The sequence below is a fragment of the Tasmannia lanceolata genome, unplaced genomic scaffold (genome assembly GCF_043159265.1).
Source record: "Tasmannia lanceolata isolate RefF3 unplaced genomic scaffold, GAP_Taslan_0.1 ptg000002l, whole genome shotgun sequence".
Taxonomy (NCBI): Eukaryota; Viridiplantae; Streptophyta; class Magnoliopsida; order Canellales; family Winteraceae; genus Tasmannia; species Tasmannia lanceolata.
The window spans coordinates 46479233-46491752 of record NW_027518679.1 but is presented as its reverse complement, the minus strand read 5'-3'; the positions used below and the strand labels follow the sequence as shown (position 1 = coordinate 46491752).

The 12520-nt window shown below is 37.4% G+C and overlaps 1 protein-coding gene across 1 annotated transcript; it reads right to left on the bottom strand.

Moving 5' to 3' along the window:
• Positions 1-1131: 1131 nt before the first annotated feature.
• Positions 1132-12180, bottom strand: LOC143875802 (cyclin-T1-3-like). Its single transcript, XM_077377405.1, has 7 exons — positions 12024-12180; positions 8919-9266; positions 7864-7945; positions 4358-4492; positions 4100-4275; positions 3785-3936; positions 1132-2396 (listed from the first exon to the last, which is right to left on the bottom strand). Exons 2-7 carry the CDS (start codon positions 9155-9157, stop codon positions 1531-1533), a joined length of 1650 nt encoding a protein of 549 aa, XP_077233520.1. The 5' UTR covers positions 9158-9266; positions 12024-12180; the 3' UTR covers positions 1132-1530.
• Positions 12181-12520: the final 340 nt, after the last annotated feature.

Here is a 12520-nt window from a genome sequence, read left to right as displayed (position 1 = left end):
CAATCCTTGGTGAAATGCGCAAACCTCAGCTTCTGTAGAGTATGTAACATCATGCTCTTCTCGTTTGAGGTATCTTTTCTGGAAAGAATAGGAAAAATAAAACACTATTTTTAATAGAGTTTTTCTTTTCCACAACTTTCAACCACTTATCATCCTCTTCCAAACATGGCCTTCATATGTAATTACTTATGTTTTACTACAAAATGAATATACCCTAAACACACAAATCACTTTTTAACTCGATCATAAAAGGCACTTATTAGGCCCTATATTTGCCTCCTTTATGTATTCTGGCAATAGCAAGTCTAAGCAAAAGCTGTTGAGAACACCTTGATTGATTATTATACGCCATTGACCGAACAAAGTCGTGAAGAACTCCGCCTAGAAAAGCTAAAGCCATGTTTGGTAACCATGAATTTTTTTTCATAATAAATTAGTTTCTCAAGTGGTGAGAGAGGGGTACGGCGGGAGGGAGGAGAGACCCCGCTGTAGTAACCGAATGCCCCAATGAAAGGTTCGCAGCTCTGGATGTTCTATCGAGAGGGTAAGGGTCTCTATCTCTCTCCCAAATCAAATGCCCCTCCAAAAATTGTCTTTTACTGTTCATAGTAAAATGTGACATTTTGTCTAATCATTTTTACCATATCCTTCACCCTTCGGTTTGTACAGATTGGATAATCTGTACCTGGAAAATTTCTTCTTCCTAGGATAATTTATCTTGAATAAACCCCTCGGACTGACTGGCTACACCCATATCCTGCTTGAATAGTATACCCTGCCCACTGAGACTGTTTTTAATGTGAGGATAACAAGCCTGCCCGGGGATAAAATAAACCCTGGCTTGCTATCCTCACAGAGAACAATACCAATTAGCTAATCTATTGAGAACTAATATCACCAAGCCACTTGTTTTGATACCTGCACCACTCCTTTTAATTTAAAGTTCTCCATGGGCTGTGTACAGATTGCTGGAACTTGGAAGTGCAACGCCAGTGAGAAAATTAAAAAGAGGGATGCTCACATCAAAACAAGCGTATATCATTTGTCCTTCTAAAAAGTGGAGTTGTAAATGACTAGAGGCTGACATGAACAACTCTTGTTTCTAAAGATACAGCACAAACACAGAAGAGAAGCCATAAAATAATTGGCAAAGACTTCACAAAGTTTTTGTTTTTAACCCTACAAAGACTTCACAGGTTACAGGGGCCCCTATATACTCATTTCAATGTCTTCAGAAGTTACTGACTTTGTACATATATAACAATTACAATGAATGTTAATGCCACCAACAGCAATAACAAAGATGAAAAAACTTGCAACTAATGAAAAAGAGTCAAATAAATCACCAAATACTTCAAGAATAAATGGTTCTGAATCTCCTGATATCAATTCTACAACCTGTTTGAGGTTCCCCCCCAAGAAGTCGGTTATTCCACCCAGAAGAATTTCAAGCCTTCACTTGATATTTCCTCAGCCTATCAGTTCACAAGGTTCATAAGCATTGTCAGTTTACAGCGCAAGTTTATAACCTCAGACCAACCTTGATTTCTTCACTTCCAGCTCTATTCCATTTTCCAGCTCACTCTCAATCCAAGCTTCGCAGTCAAGTTCGTCCGCAGCCACAGCCTTTTTATTCATAGCTCTATCCTGTATTCTCCTCTTTAATCTTGCCTTAATTCTATCCTTGTCAATCTCACTGAGGCCTTCGCTAACAGCAATAATTTTACTGCCCACAATTTGAGCAGACTCTGTCCTCGATTGATCTTCGCCCTCATCAAACTTTTCGCCATCCTCAACAACACTATGGGCGCTCCCACACTCGCTGGTTTGGCATTGTAATTCTCCTTTTTCAACAACGTCTGTGTTATCATGAACTGAATTTTGGCCACCGAGACTGTGACTGACCAAATTAGCAGACTCACATCTACCCACTTCATGAGTCAACTCGCTGGTGCCAACGGAACCACTTAAAACACATGAATGTGGACTTCTTGATACTGCTTTTTGAGCTATAAGTGGAGTTTCAGGTGCCTTTGCAAGTGTGGAAGGAACCGCAGCTCTTCTGTTATGTTCCAACAACTCGAGCGTCTGTGGAATTCTGGATGCTGGTTTTTCAGCTACGACTGGCGTTCCCATTCCAGGTGCATTCACACGTGTGGAAGGAAATACTGGCGTTCCCGTTCCAGGTGCATTTGCACGTGTGTAAGGAACTACTGGCGTTCCAGTTCCAGGTGCATTCGCACGTGTGGAAGGAAATACTGGTGTTCCCGTTCCAGGTGCATTCGCACGTGTGGAAGGAACTACTGGCGTTCCAGTTCCAGGTGCATTGGTACGTGTGGAAGGAACCACTGCTCTTTTGTTCTGCTCCAATAATTCAAGCATCTGCTGAGTAACCTCTGCAAGAAAAAGGAAGCCAATGAAGAACACCCCATGACCAGTAACTACACAACAGCTTTGTATTTGAGATACCTATAAAGATTCAAATCTGTCTATATATATGAGGACAGAGTTGCTGCGCTCGAGCACAGAAACAGGGTGGGGCTACATTTGTGGTGGGATCCAAAGCGTTCATTTGATGGGGCCTTTCATGGGTAGGGTGTACACCGAAAATCAGCTCCATTGGATCACCTTAGGGTGTCCATTTGTGGGCAAAAAATGTCCAGATTTGTGGACAAACAGTATCTGTCCATTTTTGGCCCCACAAATGGACACCCATTGGTGATCCAATGGAGCTGATTTTTGGTAGGCCCCCCATCCATGATGGGGCCTTCCAAATGAATGGTTAGGATCACCACCACCCCCCACCCCACCCCCCAAATGTCTCCACCCCCCTGTTTCTGTGCTCGAGCGTAGCAACCCTTTTCTCATATATATATATATATATATATATATATATATATATATATATAGAGAGAGAGAGAGAGAGCAATGATAGATACAAGGGAGCCCTTGCATAAAGAGCCAAAAAAGGGATCTTTATTGGATCCACGTCATTTTCAGTTACAATTTAAAATTGGTTGAAAAAGTAAAATCAGTTACATTTGATGACGTGGATCCAATCCAGAGCCCTTTTTTGGCTCTTTATGCAAGGGCTCCCTTGTATCTATCATTGCTATATATATATATATATATATATATATATATATATATATATATATATATATACTGTTGGTGCGCTTAAGCTCACCAACCTTATAGTGCGCTTAAGCGCCCAATCACATGGGTCCCACATTTTCTGTGGTGATCCAAACCATTCATTTGCAAGGCCCTATCGTAGATAGGGGGTGTACCAAAAATCAGCTCCATAGGATCATCCTAACCCCTCCATTTGTGGAGGACAAAACTGGGCAGATTTGTGGATGGGTTAGGATGATTCTCCAAAAATGGATGGGTTAGGATGATTCTATGGAGCTGATTTTTGGTAAACCCCCCATCTATGTAAGGACCTTGCAAATGAATGGTTTGGATCACCACAGAAAATGTGGGACCCATGTGATTGGGTGCTTAAGCACACTATAAGGTTGGTGAGCTTAAGCGCACCAACAGTTTCCTATATATATATATGAGAAAAGAATGTATATGTGTGTGTGTGTGTGTGTTCTTTTATCTGGCAAGTTACAAACATTAGATACAACTGCGTTTCACCTAAAAAATTTTAGGTTGTGTTTTTGCTTGACCACAATAAGAAAGTTCAAAATTTTTAGGTTGTGTTTCTCACATTATTAAATATATAAGGAGCAGACTGGCTGTTGACAAATAATGAGAGAGAGAGAGAGAGTTAAACCTTCTAATTGTCGAGGTGTAACATCAAACTCTTGCCACCAAATCATTCCCCTTTCTGAAGGCAGCTTCACCTTGTGAAACTTGGCAGCAAGGAAGAGGGAACCAGCCGCAATGTAATGAGGTTTATACTGCAGGCACAATGTAGTCCGGAGCCTATAGGGACCATACATGGATTTTAAATTCTCATAATGATAAATTTAAAAAACAAACAAATGTACGTGATGAGAAATGAAACTGAGTGAATAGCAAGGTAAAAGAAAAGGATCTCTTCATAAAAGATTTCCAATAGAAAACGCATTGATGTATATGGACATACCAATCATTTACAAAGTTCCACGCCACTTTGGCCACATCATTTTGGGCAATCTTGAAATTCTTTAAAGCTGTAACAAGGGGTTTGTACGGATGTTGAATATTGACATCAAATGCAATTGTTGATAGTAAGAGTCTCTCCCCAATTAAGATTATTTCTTTTTGCTTCTCATAGATTTCCTACACACAAAAGACCCTTTTAATGAAGTTTGAAATTACACATAAAGATAGCCAAATAGAAAAATGGTCAAGCCTTGAGTACCTTCTGTTTGATTCTCTGGGCAGCTACAGGATCCCTTCTATACATTGTCTCATATGCCACCACAACTACATCCATTAACATACGAGGTGTTTCTTCCACTTTACATGCAAGAAACATGCTAACTGTTGCAATGGTCTGCAAAATGTACACAGTTGGATTAGAGGTATGCATACAGAGTCATCTGGACTCTTGAATAGCAACTAACTGTTATGTTGAAAGAACAAAATTAGAAAAAAAAAAATGGCCCTAATCCACCATTCCCAAGTTTAGAGCTCCATGACAATAACATGAAAAGGTAAAGCTCAACAATGACAGCAACAATAACAAAGATAATGATAAAATCCGCAAATTGAAAGAGACATGGAAATGAATAATCCCAATTTCAGCATATTTTCACCACCACCGGCTGCAGTCACACTGGCATATAACTGCATTGGAATCTCGAGTCATAATGGCAGATTTAAAGACCATAGGACCCTCTTACATCGAATTCAAGTCCTAACATTACAGAGAGAAGAATAACAGAAGATATATCCCAATGAAATACGTGTCATAAGTACTTACTGGACGATGGATTCCTAGAACGACAAATTTGCCGTCAAGTTTGCTAAGTTTCCACTTCCTCTATAGATTGCAACAGTTTCTTGCATTCAATTTTTTTTTTTTTGAGATTGTGTGTGGATGTGGTGCCTTCTCTTCCAAACGCCAATTACAGTTGCATTTAGTTCAATATATTGAACATACGGGTAGTACAGACATTCTCATATCCTCGTACTCTGCCAAGCCTTTCGAACAAAGGAAAGGCATCCCTGGACTGACCAAGAACTTGGTATGTAGTCAAGGAGGGTGAAAATCTGACAACAAAGAAAGAAAAATGTGAAGCCTCAGAAAAATTAGGTTAATAATTTGGATAATCATCTGGGTTTATCATTTATGTATGGCACTGGTCGTGTAAATTGCGATCGTTGCCTGCAGAAACTTACATGATTAAAATAGGCTACTTATAATGGCACTGCCATGTTTTGATATTTGCACTAACTCATCTTGTCTTTTATTACTTAAAGTCTTAAACAGCTGTCAAATGTTATTCCAGTTATCAAAAAAGCTATCAGAAGGCAATTAAAAAAGAATAAGGGGTTTGGGCAATTATCAAAACTTGGCAGTGACAATATCAGTAGCCTTGAAATAATATATGGTTTTTTAAAAAAAAAATAAGATAATGTTAGTATGAAAAAATTTATGATGAAAAACTGTGTCGGTTCATAATAAACTTAGAGATCCGAAGTTCACTAACATAATTCACAATGCTGATGAGCTAGTAACAGTAATACAGATGGCTAGGTCGTCAAACACAATAAAGGGTTGTTGCAGGCCGTAACCCGCAAATGAAAATACAAAAGGGAATTGATCAAATAACAAGGGCAATAGGAAAGATATAATCGAGAATCGCTCGCCGGGTAGGATGCTAGGGAATCACTCGACTAGCAAGGCAGAAACGCTCAATGCCAAAGGAGAATCACTCAACCTTTGGAAGGAATCACTCAACTCTAAATTATAGCAATTTGCTATAGAGAATTTCAATCAAAAGTGCCATCCCTTGTTGCTCATTCTCATTGATATGTATAGACAATAGAGATACAAATGTAGTAAATGAGATACATTGAAAATGATTCGATAATAACTTCTATGCCTATTCTCAAGACCCTTCCAAAACAACTCCCAAAATACCACAATCTCATCGGTAGTCAAAATAAAAAAATCAATAAGTCTTAACATAGTCCCTATAAAGCATTAAAGAAAGACTTAATCAACTAACACCACTAACTATGCATAGTCACTACTTAGCCAGCTTCCCATGCAACAATCAAAGACCAAGTCAAACCACATGGATGTGCCACATGGATGACAAATAGAACCATCACATGGCTGCCACTTGGCTACGCCACTGCGGCCTTTTCTCCTTCCAAAAAAATAGAACCCGACCTCGAGTTCGTAGTGACGTCATGCCAAAGTTGTTCATCCAGTTGCTTCAATTCTTCTGCTAAAATTCATGCATCTTCAGAGTTTAGTTTTCCTTTCCATTGTAGAAGATATAGTGTATAGACTCTATGTCAAGTAGTGATAGAATGAATGTCTTCAATATTTTCTCACGGCGATGTAGCAGGAATAGTAGAAAAATCAGTGGCTTCCAACAATGCTCGATCTGGGTCATCATAATATGGGTAAAGATCGCTTACATTGAAAACAGGGCTGATGGCCAATCCATTTGGAAACTCCAAGTGATATGCATTTGGACTCATCTTCTTAAGAACTTTGCAAAGTCCAAACTTTCTTTGCTTCAGCTTGTTATAAGTCCCCGTTGGAAACCTCTCCTTGAGAAGATGCACCATATTTAAACTCAACATGTGCATCAGCTTTTGCTTTGTAGTGTTGTGTGGTCTGTTGAAAATTTTGTTGAACTTGGTTGCACAGTGCTCGTATATGTTCAGGAAACTCTTCTGCTTCCATGTTTGTTTTGATCTAGGCTTGGCAAAGGTAGGAAGTCCAAAACATGAAGGGCAACCTCAAATGGCGCCTTCTTAGTAAATCGATTTATGGAGCTGTTATAAGCAAACTCGGCTTCTGGTAGTATAAGCTCCCATTCTTTGGATTTTCTCCCACCAAGCTTCGCAAGAGATTTCCAAGAGATTTATTGACAACCTTTGTTTGTTCATCTGTTTGTGGGTGATATGCACTTGAGAATTGTAGACTAGTGCCCATGAGTCTCCCTAGACTAAGCCAAAAGGGACTTACAAATCACCCACCGAAATTTAAAATCTTGGCCATTAGCATTTGAAAATCCATTTATACTCGTGCTTTTATTTAATTTTTATTTTTTAAACAATATATGTACCTCATGCTCCTTCTAGTGATCAATGAAACTATTTTTCAAACATGCAATGGTATTATGCTTTATCTCGGATAGTTAGACTAAAGCCAAAATTTCCAAGATTGCCGGCATTCATATAACCAAATTTGAGAAGCATCTACAAGGATTAGTAAGCTTATAAATAGCAGGAAAATTATTGAAGTTCAAGCAGCATAGGTGACCTTGTTTCTTCACTTTCCCAATAGTGCTGAAAGCATGATGCCTCAGGTTAAAAAAACTTGAACCCAATACCATGGATTTCAACGTGGCACGACAATAAAATTTACAATAGGCTACTGATCTTAGACTACCATGTCTTAATAATTGCAAAAAAAAGCAGCTTGTCTTTTCATTTTTAAAACAGCTGTAAAAGGTTACTACAGCTCCCAAAAACCTCTCAGAAGCCAATTAAAAAGGAAAAGAAAAGCTCAGTTTGTGCAATTATTAAAACATGGTAATGCCAATATCACTAGCCTTTACAATAACAATGCATTTACATAAATAGGGCACTTCAACCGCGAAATGGGTAAAATATATGTCAAATGAACAAATTGACATAATGGATTAGAAGTTAGAACATAATATATATGAGACTGACCTGCCATTCATTCTTTGCATGAGACTGATGAAGGTAAAATCGATGGCAAAACATCATTGCTGTTGCTATTGTCACCTGGGGTCTGCAAAATAAGGCAATGCCCATCACTATTTTGTTTTTTTACTGTGAAATATGACAAAAAAGTCAAAAAAATATTAACAAATGGGGAGGTCTATATATCATGTGACAAAAGGATGGCATGGTCTTTCAAAGAACGATTAAGAAAACGCTCCTATCCACCGTGATTATTTTTTAAACAATGTTGGAATACTCATTGAACTCTCAGAAATCTACTCTGCTAGTTTTTGAATGGGTAAGTCTACTCATCTTTGTACCTGATAAACCAACAATTTGATCATTTTATGAAATTAAGAGGGATCTTGGTTATGCTAATGGGAAATTTATTTGTTTACATATAAAAAAGCTCAATAGCACGAGTTAATGAAAGTGTTAACCAAAAACCACCAAAAAGACAATAAATTGCTACAAAGTGAAGAATAAGTTGCTGTATCAGTGATGGATAACTATCTCCGTGACAGATATATTGATACACCAAAATATCCCTTGCTAAATGAAGAAAAAAATAGCTTCAAAAAGCAGAGGAAATTTTCTAATGTCGGCAACCAGCCAAAGTAAATAGAGATACTGGTGCAAACCTGGAGGTTCACGGGTAATTATGGAGAATTCAGGAGCTCATCTAGGCTCAAAAGAATGCCAAAAATAGGGCAATGATATTTTCACCCCCCCCTCGCAGTACGCATTCGCCCCCCTCTAACGTGACTTGACGTCAAAAAGCATTAAAGTTGCTCACATTTCACGTTATAAGGGGGGTGAATGTGTACTGCAGAGAGGATGAAAATAGCATCTCTCCAAAAAAATGATAAAACCTCAATGTAGTCAAATAACAAGAGAAATAAACAAAGTGTCAACTAAAATGAAACAATCCGCGGACGGATAACATCAGATACTCTTGAAAATCTCACATTAAATTAGTTACTTAAAGCCCGCTTGAATACTAAACTTAAGCAAAACTAACTAATCAGGAAAGGGCATACACTCTAAGCTTAATGCCGAGATCTTGAAGGAATGAACAGTATAACTTCCGTAGTTGTGTCTCTCTCTTTAAATCAATACCATCCTTTCTAGATGGGGAATGATCTTCAATTTCTTTTCTACTATGGTACCAGCGAGATCTCATGCTATTAGGTGCCTCTGACATGATCTGGCAAATGTTGTAGGCCCCATCCCTTACCATTCCATGCTGAGAAGGATTCCCTGGCAGGTGTCCTGCCATGACGACCTTCTCGTCTCAATAAATAAACAAAGAAATGCACACTTAAATTAGCCCTTCCTAATATATCGCACGCTTCATTGCCAGCTGTTGCCAGGCAGCGAACAAGTTCCTGCAAAAGTAATAAAGATCGCACAAGATAAGAGACATGGCCACACAATTCCACAAATAAAACAAGGAAATTATTGAACCTCCAACGCATCAAAGCATATATATTTTTCAAAATAACTGAAGTACTAAAAGTTTTGACAAGAATTTCACAGAGATTCTAACAGTAGCCACAGAGAACTTTTCCGCTCGAAATTGAGACTGGAAATTTGCAAAGATGATGACACATAACTTCATTTTCTAAAATCCCCTTTTGTAATTGAGACCACAAATATGTGTTACCTCATCTCTCAAGTCTCAACATTGCATGAGACATTTGTAAAGAAAAATCAATTGGTAATTGGTCTGTCTATATAAGGTATGAGAAAGAAGTGGCTGTTGGGATCCAAACCCAGGTCTCCACAGTCATAGTAAAATTTTCACCAGAACTACAGGACAAGCAGTATTTTATATTTGGCACATGACTATCACGTATTTATTGTAAAAATCTTCAAGAGAAGAAGAGAAAGAAAAGCGAAAAGAGAAGAGATAAGATGAGGAGAAAGTAAAATGATTTTCGTATGTCTAAAGGAGTTTTACAATGATTTATATACTAAAAGTAACAAGGAACAAATGATTGAAATAAAATTCCATTTTCGACATTATCATTAGAAAAAAAACAAATGATTGAAATACGCTTAATACAGCAATAAATTACATTGTTTAGATTACAAATGAGCAAGATAAACTACCACTTGCCATTTTATCTGAATACATCCTTCATATTCTTATGAATGAAGATGTATATAATGACAAAGTACCCATAGACAAGCATGTGGCCAGCAATTGTTTACTGAAACAAATGTTCATTGCATCGCATTATACAAGAAATTGATCATTTGCAGACACGCAATCTGTCATGGTTTATGGAACTCAGAGTCTCAGACATGGAAATCAATATAGATAAATAGAATTACATAGGCATGCAAACAAGATATCAAGGCTAAAAAGAAGGAAAGAGGACGAATTGATGTTGTTTATTTGTAACCATGCCAATCGCATCTGGGCAGTGTGTCCAACACATACTTTCTACTAGGACACAACCACACCCAAATATGGCAATGAGAAAGGATGTCATTTGAAAACCATAAAATTTAGAAATATATATATAACTAGAAGTCCACTATGTTGAGGACTATATGGTAAATAAAGGAATGTTTCCTTTCACCTAGAAAAATTATATTTTGAGAAAGGGAAATGTTATCGGCACAACCATATTTTGATATTTGCACAAACCCAGCTGTCATTTCTTCTTTAATTGGCTCGTGAGAGTTTTTGGGAAATGTAATAACCTTTTGACAGCTCTTTAAATACTAAAAGACGATGGTTTGTGAAATGGAAATGATAAATGCGCCCATTTTCTTTGCATGGGACAGACGGTTGCATTGTACGTGGCAATCAGGTCTGTTGAATCCTTTCCCCGTGAAGTACAACAGCCCCTCTGCAGTCATAGATACAATGCAGTTGGCAGTCCCAAGTAAAAATAAGGGTGGATATATCACTTCCATTTGTGCAAATATCAAAATATGGCTGTGCTAATATCATTTCCCTTTGAAAAAACCATTAGGCCATGTTTGGGTACCTCATGTTTTTGTATTTGGATTTGAGTTTTGGATACAAAATACATCAATCATACTCATGCTGATGTTGTACGAAAGGGAGGGAGGGGGAGGGAGGGAGGAAAGTCTGGCTGGGGCAGCAGCAAGGTCAAAGAGCAGCGAGGGTTAAGGTACTTGCCACAAATATGGATTTCCAAATAATGTCTTTCATAACAGATTTGAAAATCAGATCTTTTTTCACTGTTGTAACTGATTTGGAAATTGATGGATCCGATCCAGTTCCAAATCTCAACTGCAAATGTGAAATCCAAATCTAAATCTTGTGGGTATCCAAACATGGCCTTAAAGTATAATAGATTTGACTGGAGCTAAATAGGCACTAGCTTAGTAAAACTACCGTAAAAGAGTAGTTTATGGAGCTGTAAATGGAAGGTCTACAGATGCACCTCAAACACACGTACAGGAAGGAACGCAGATCGTGTTTTGAACAACTTCAAGCTGAAAGCATAAAAAAAATTAGGGCATGCATGCTTGTTTAGGGTGCATCTACAGCTAGCTCACCTCTGAAAATAAAATTATTAAATGTAATCACAGCCTAAGTAGCTTTAGTTCCGAGGATAAAATAAATAAATTGCAAATTTTGACCAATAACAGGCCGTGCAGATATTTATCAGACATGAAAATTAAACAAATAACATGAAACCATTTATAATTCAACTCATCAAAATATCAAAATTCTAACGGAATTCATACAAAGCTCACAAACATAAACCCCAATAAAATACTGATATTGAAATGGAACACCAAAAATAAAAAAATAAAAACATTACTTCATGTGCATGCAACAAAGCCCTAAATTCTAATGGGATTTCAATCTCTCGCATAGAAAAAAAGAGAGAGAGAGAGAAAAAAACAGAAAAAATCAAAACCCTAGAGAGAATTTCGATATTAAGGAACATGCAAGAGATTTCTACGTAAATATCTTCGTCACCAGATCTTTCGAGACATCAAAATTTAGATTTTACATAAAAAAAATCGAAAATCTGGAGAGAATCTCGATATTCATGAACAGGCTAGAGCTTTCTACCTAAATAAAAATTGAAATAATGCAACAAAATTAAACTAATAAAATGATAGTAGAGACGAATTAGGTAAAGAATTACCTAAAAGTAGCGATCGATTGAACGTTGAATCGTCCAACAAGAGACTCGAATGTCACCAGCAACCGGAGAAGAAAACCCTAAAAATATACTTGGCGAGAGAAACCCTAATTATTCTTTCCGCGAAGGTAACGATAACTGGTAAGAAAAGTCTCGCGACTTTTTATATGTAAAGGAATATTCCTATTTAAAAGGAAACTTTTTTCGTAGGTCCTGTTTGGATTGCAAGAAAAATATTTCTAATGGTAAATTTTATTTTTATTTTTATTTTTCGGCCGTTGGAGGGTTTAGAGGGAAATGATATAATTATGATTAATTTGAAGGTTCCTTTAAATAAAAATTGAATTGATATAATTATCTTTTTTTTTGTGTGTGAGTGGAATATTTTAGAAATATTTTCCCCGTCCTAACTTTTCAAGAAAATTCCTACAAATGATCACCTATCGTACTTCCCGAGTTGAGTGCGATTATGGAATGATAATGGTCTCTATCCCCCATCT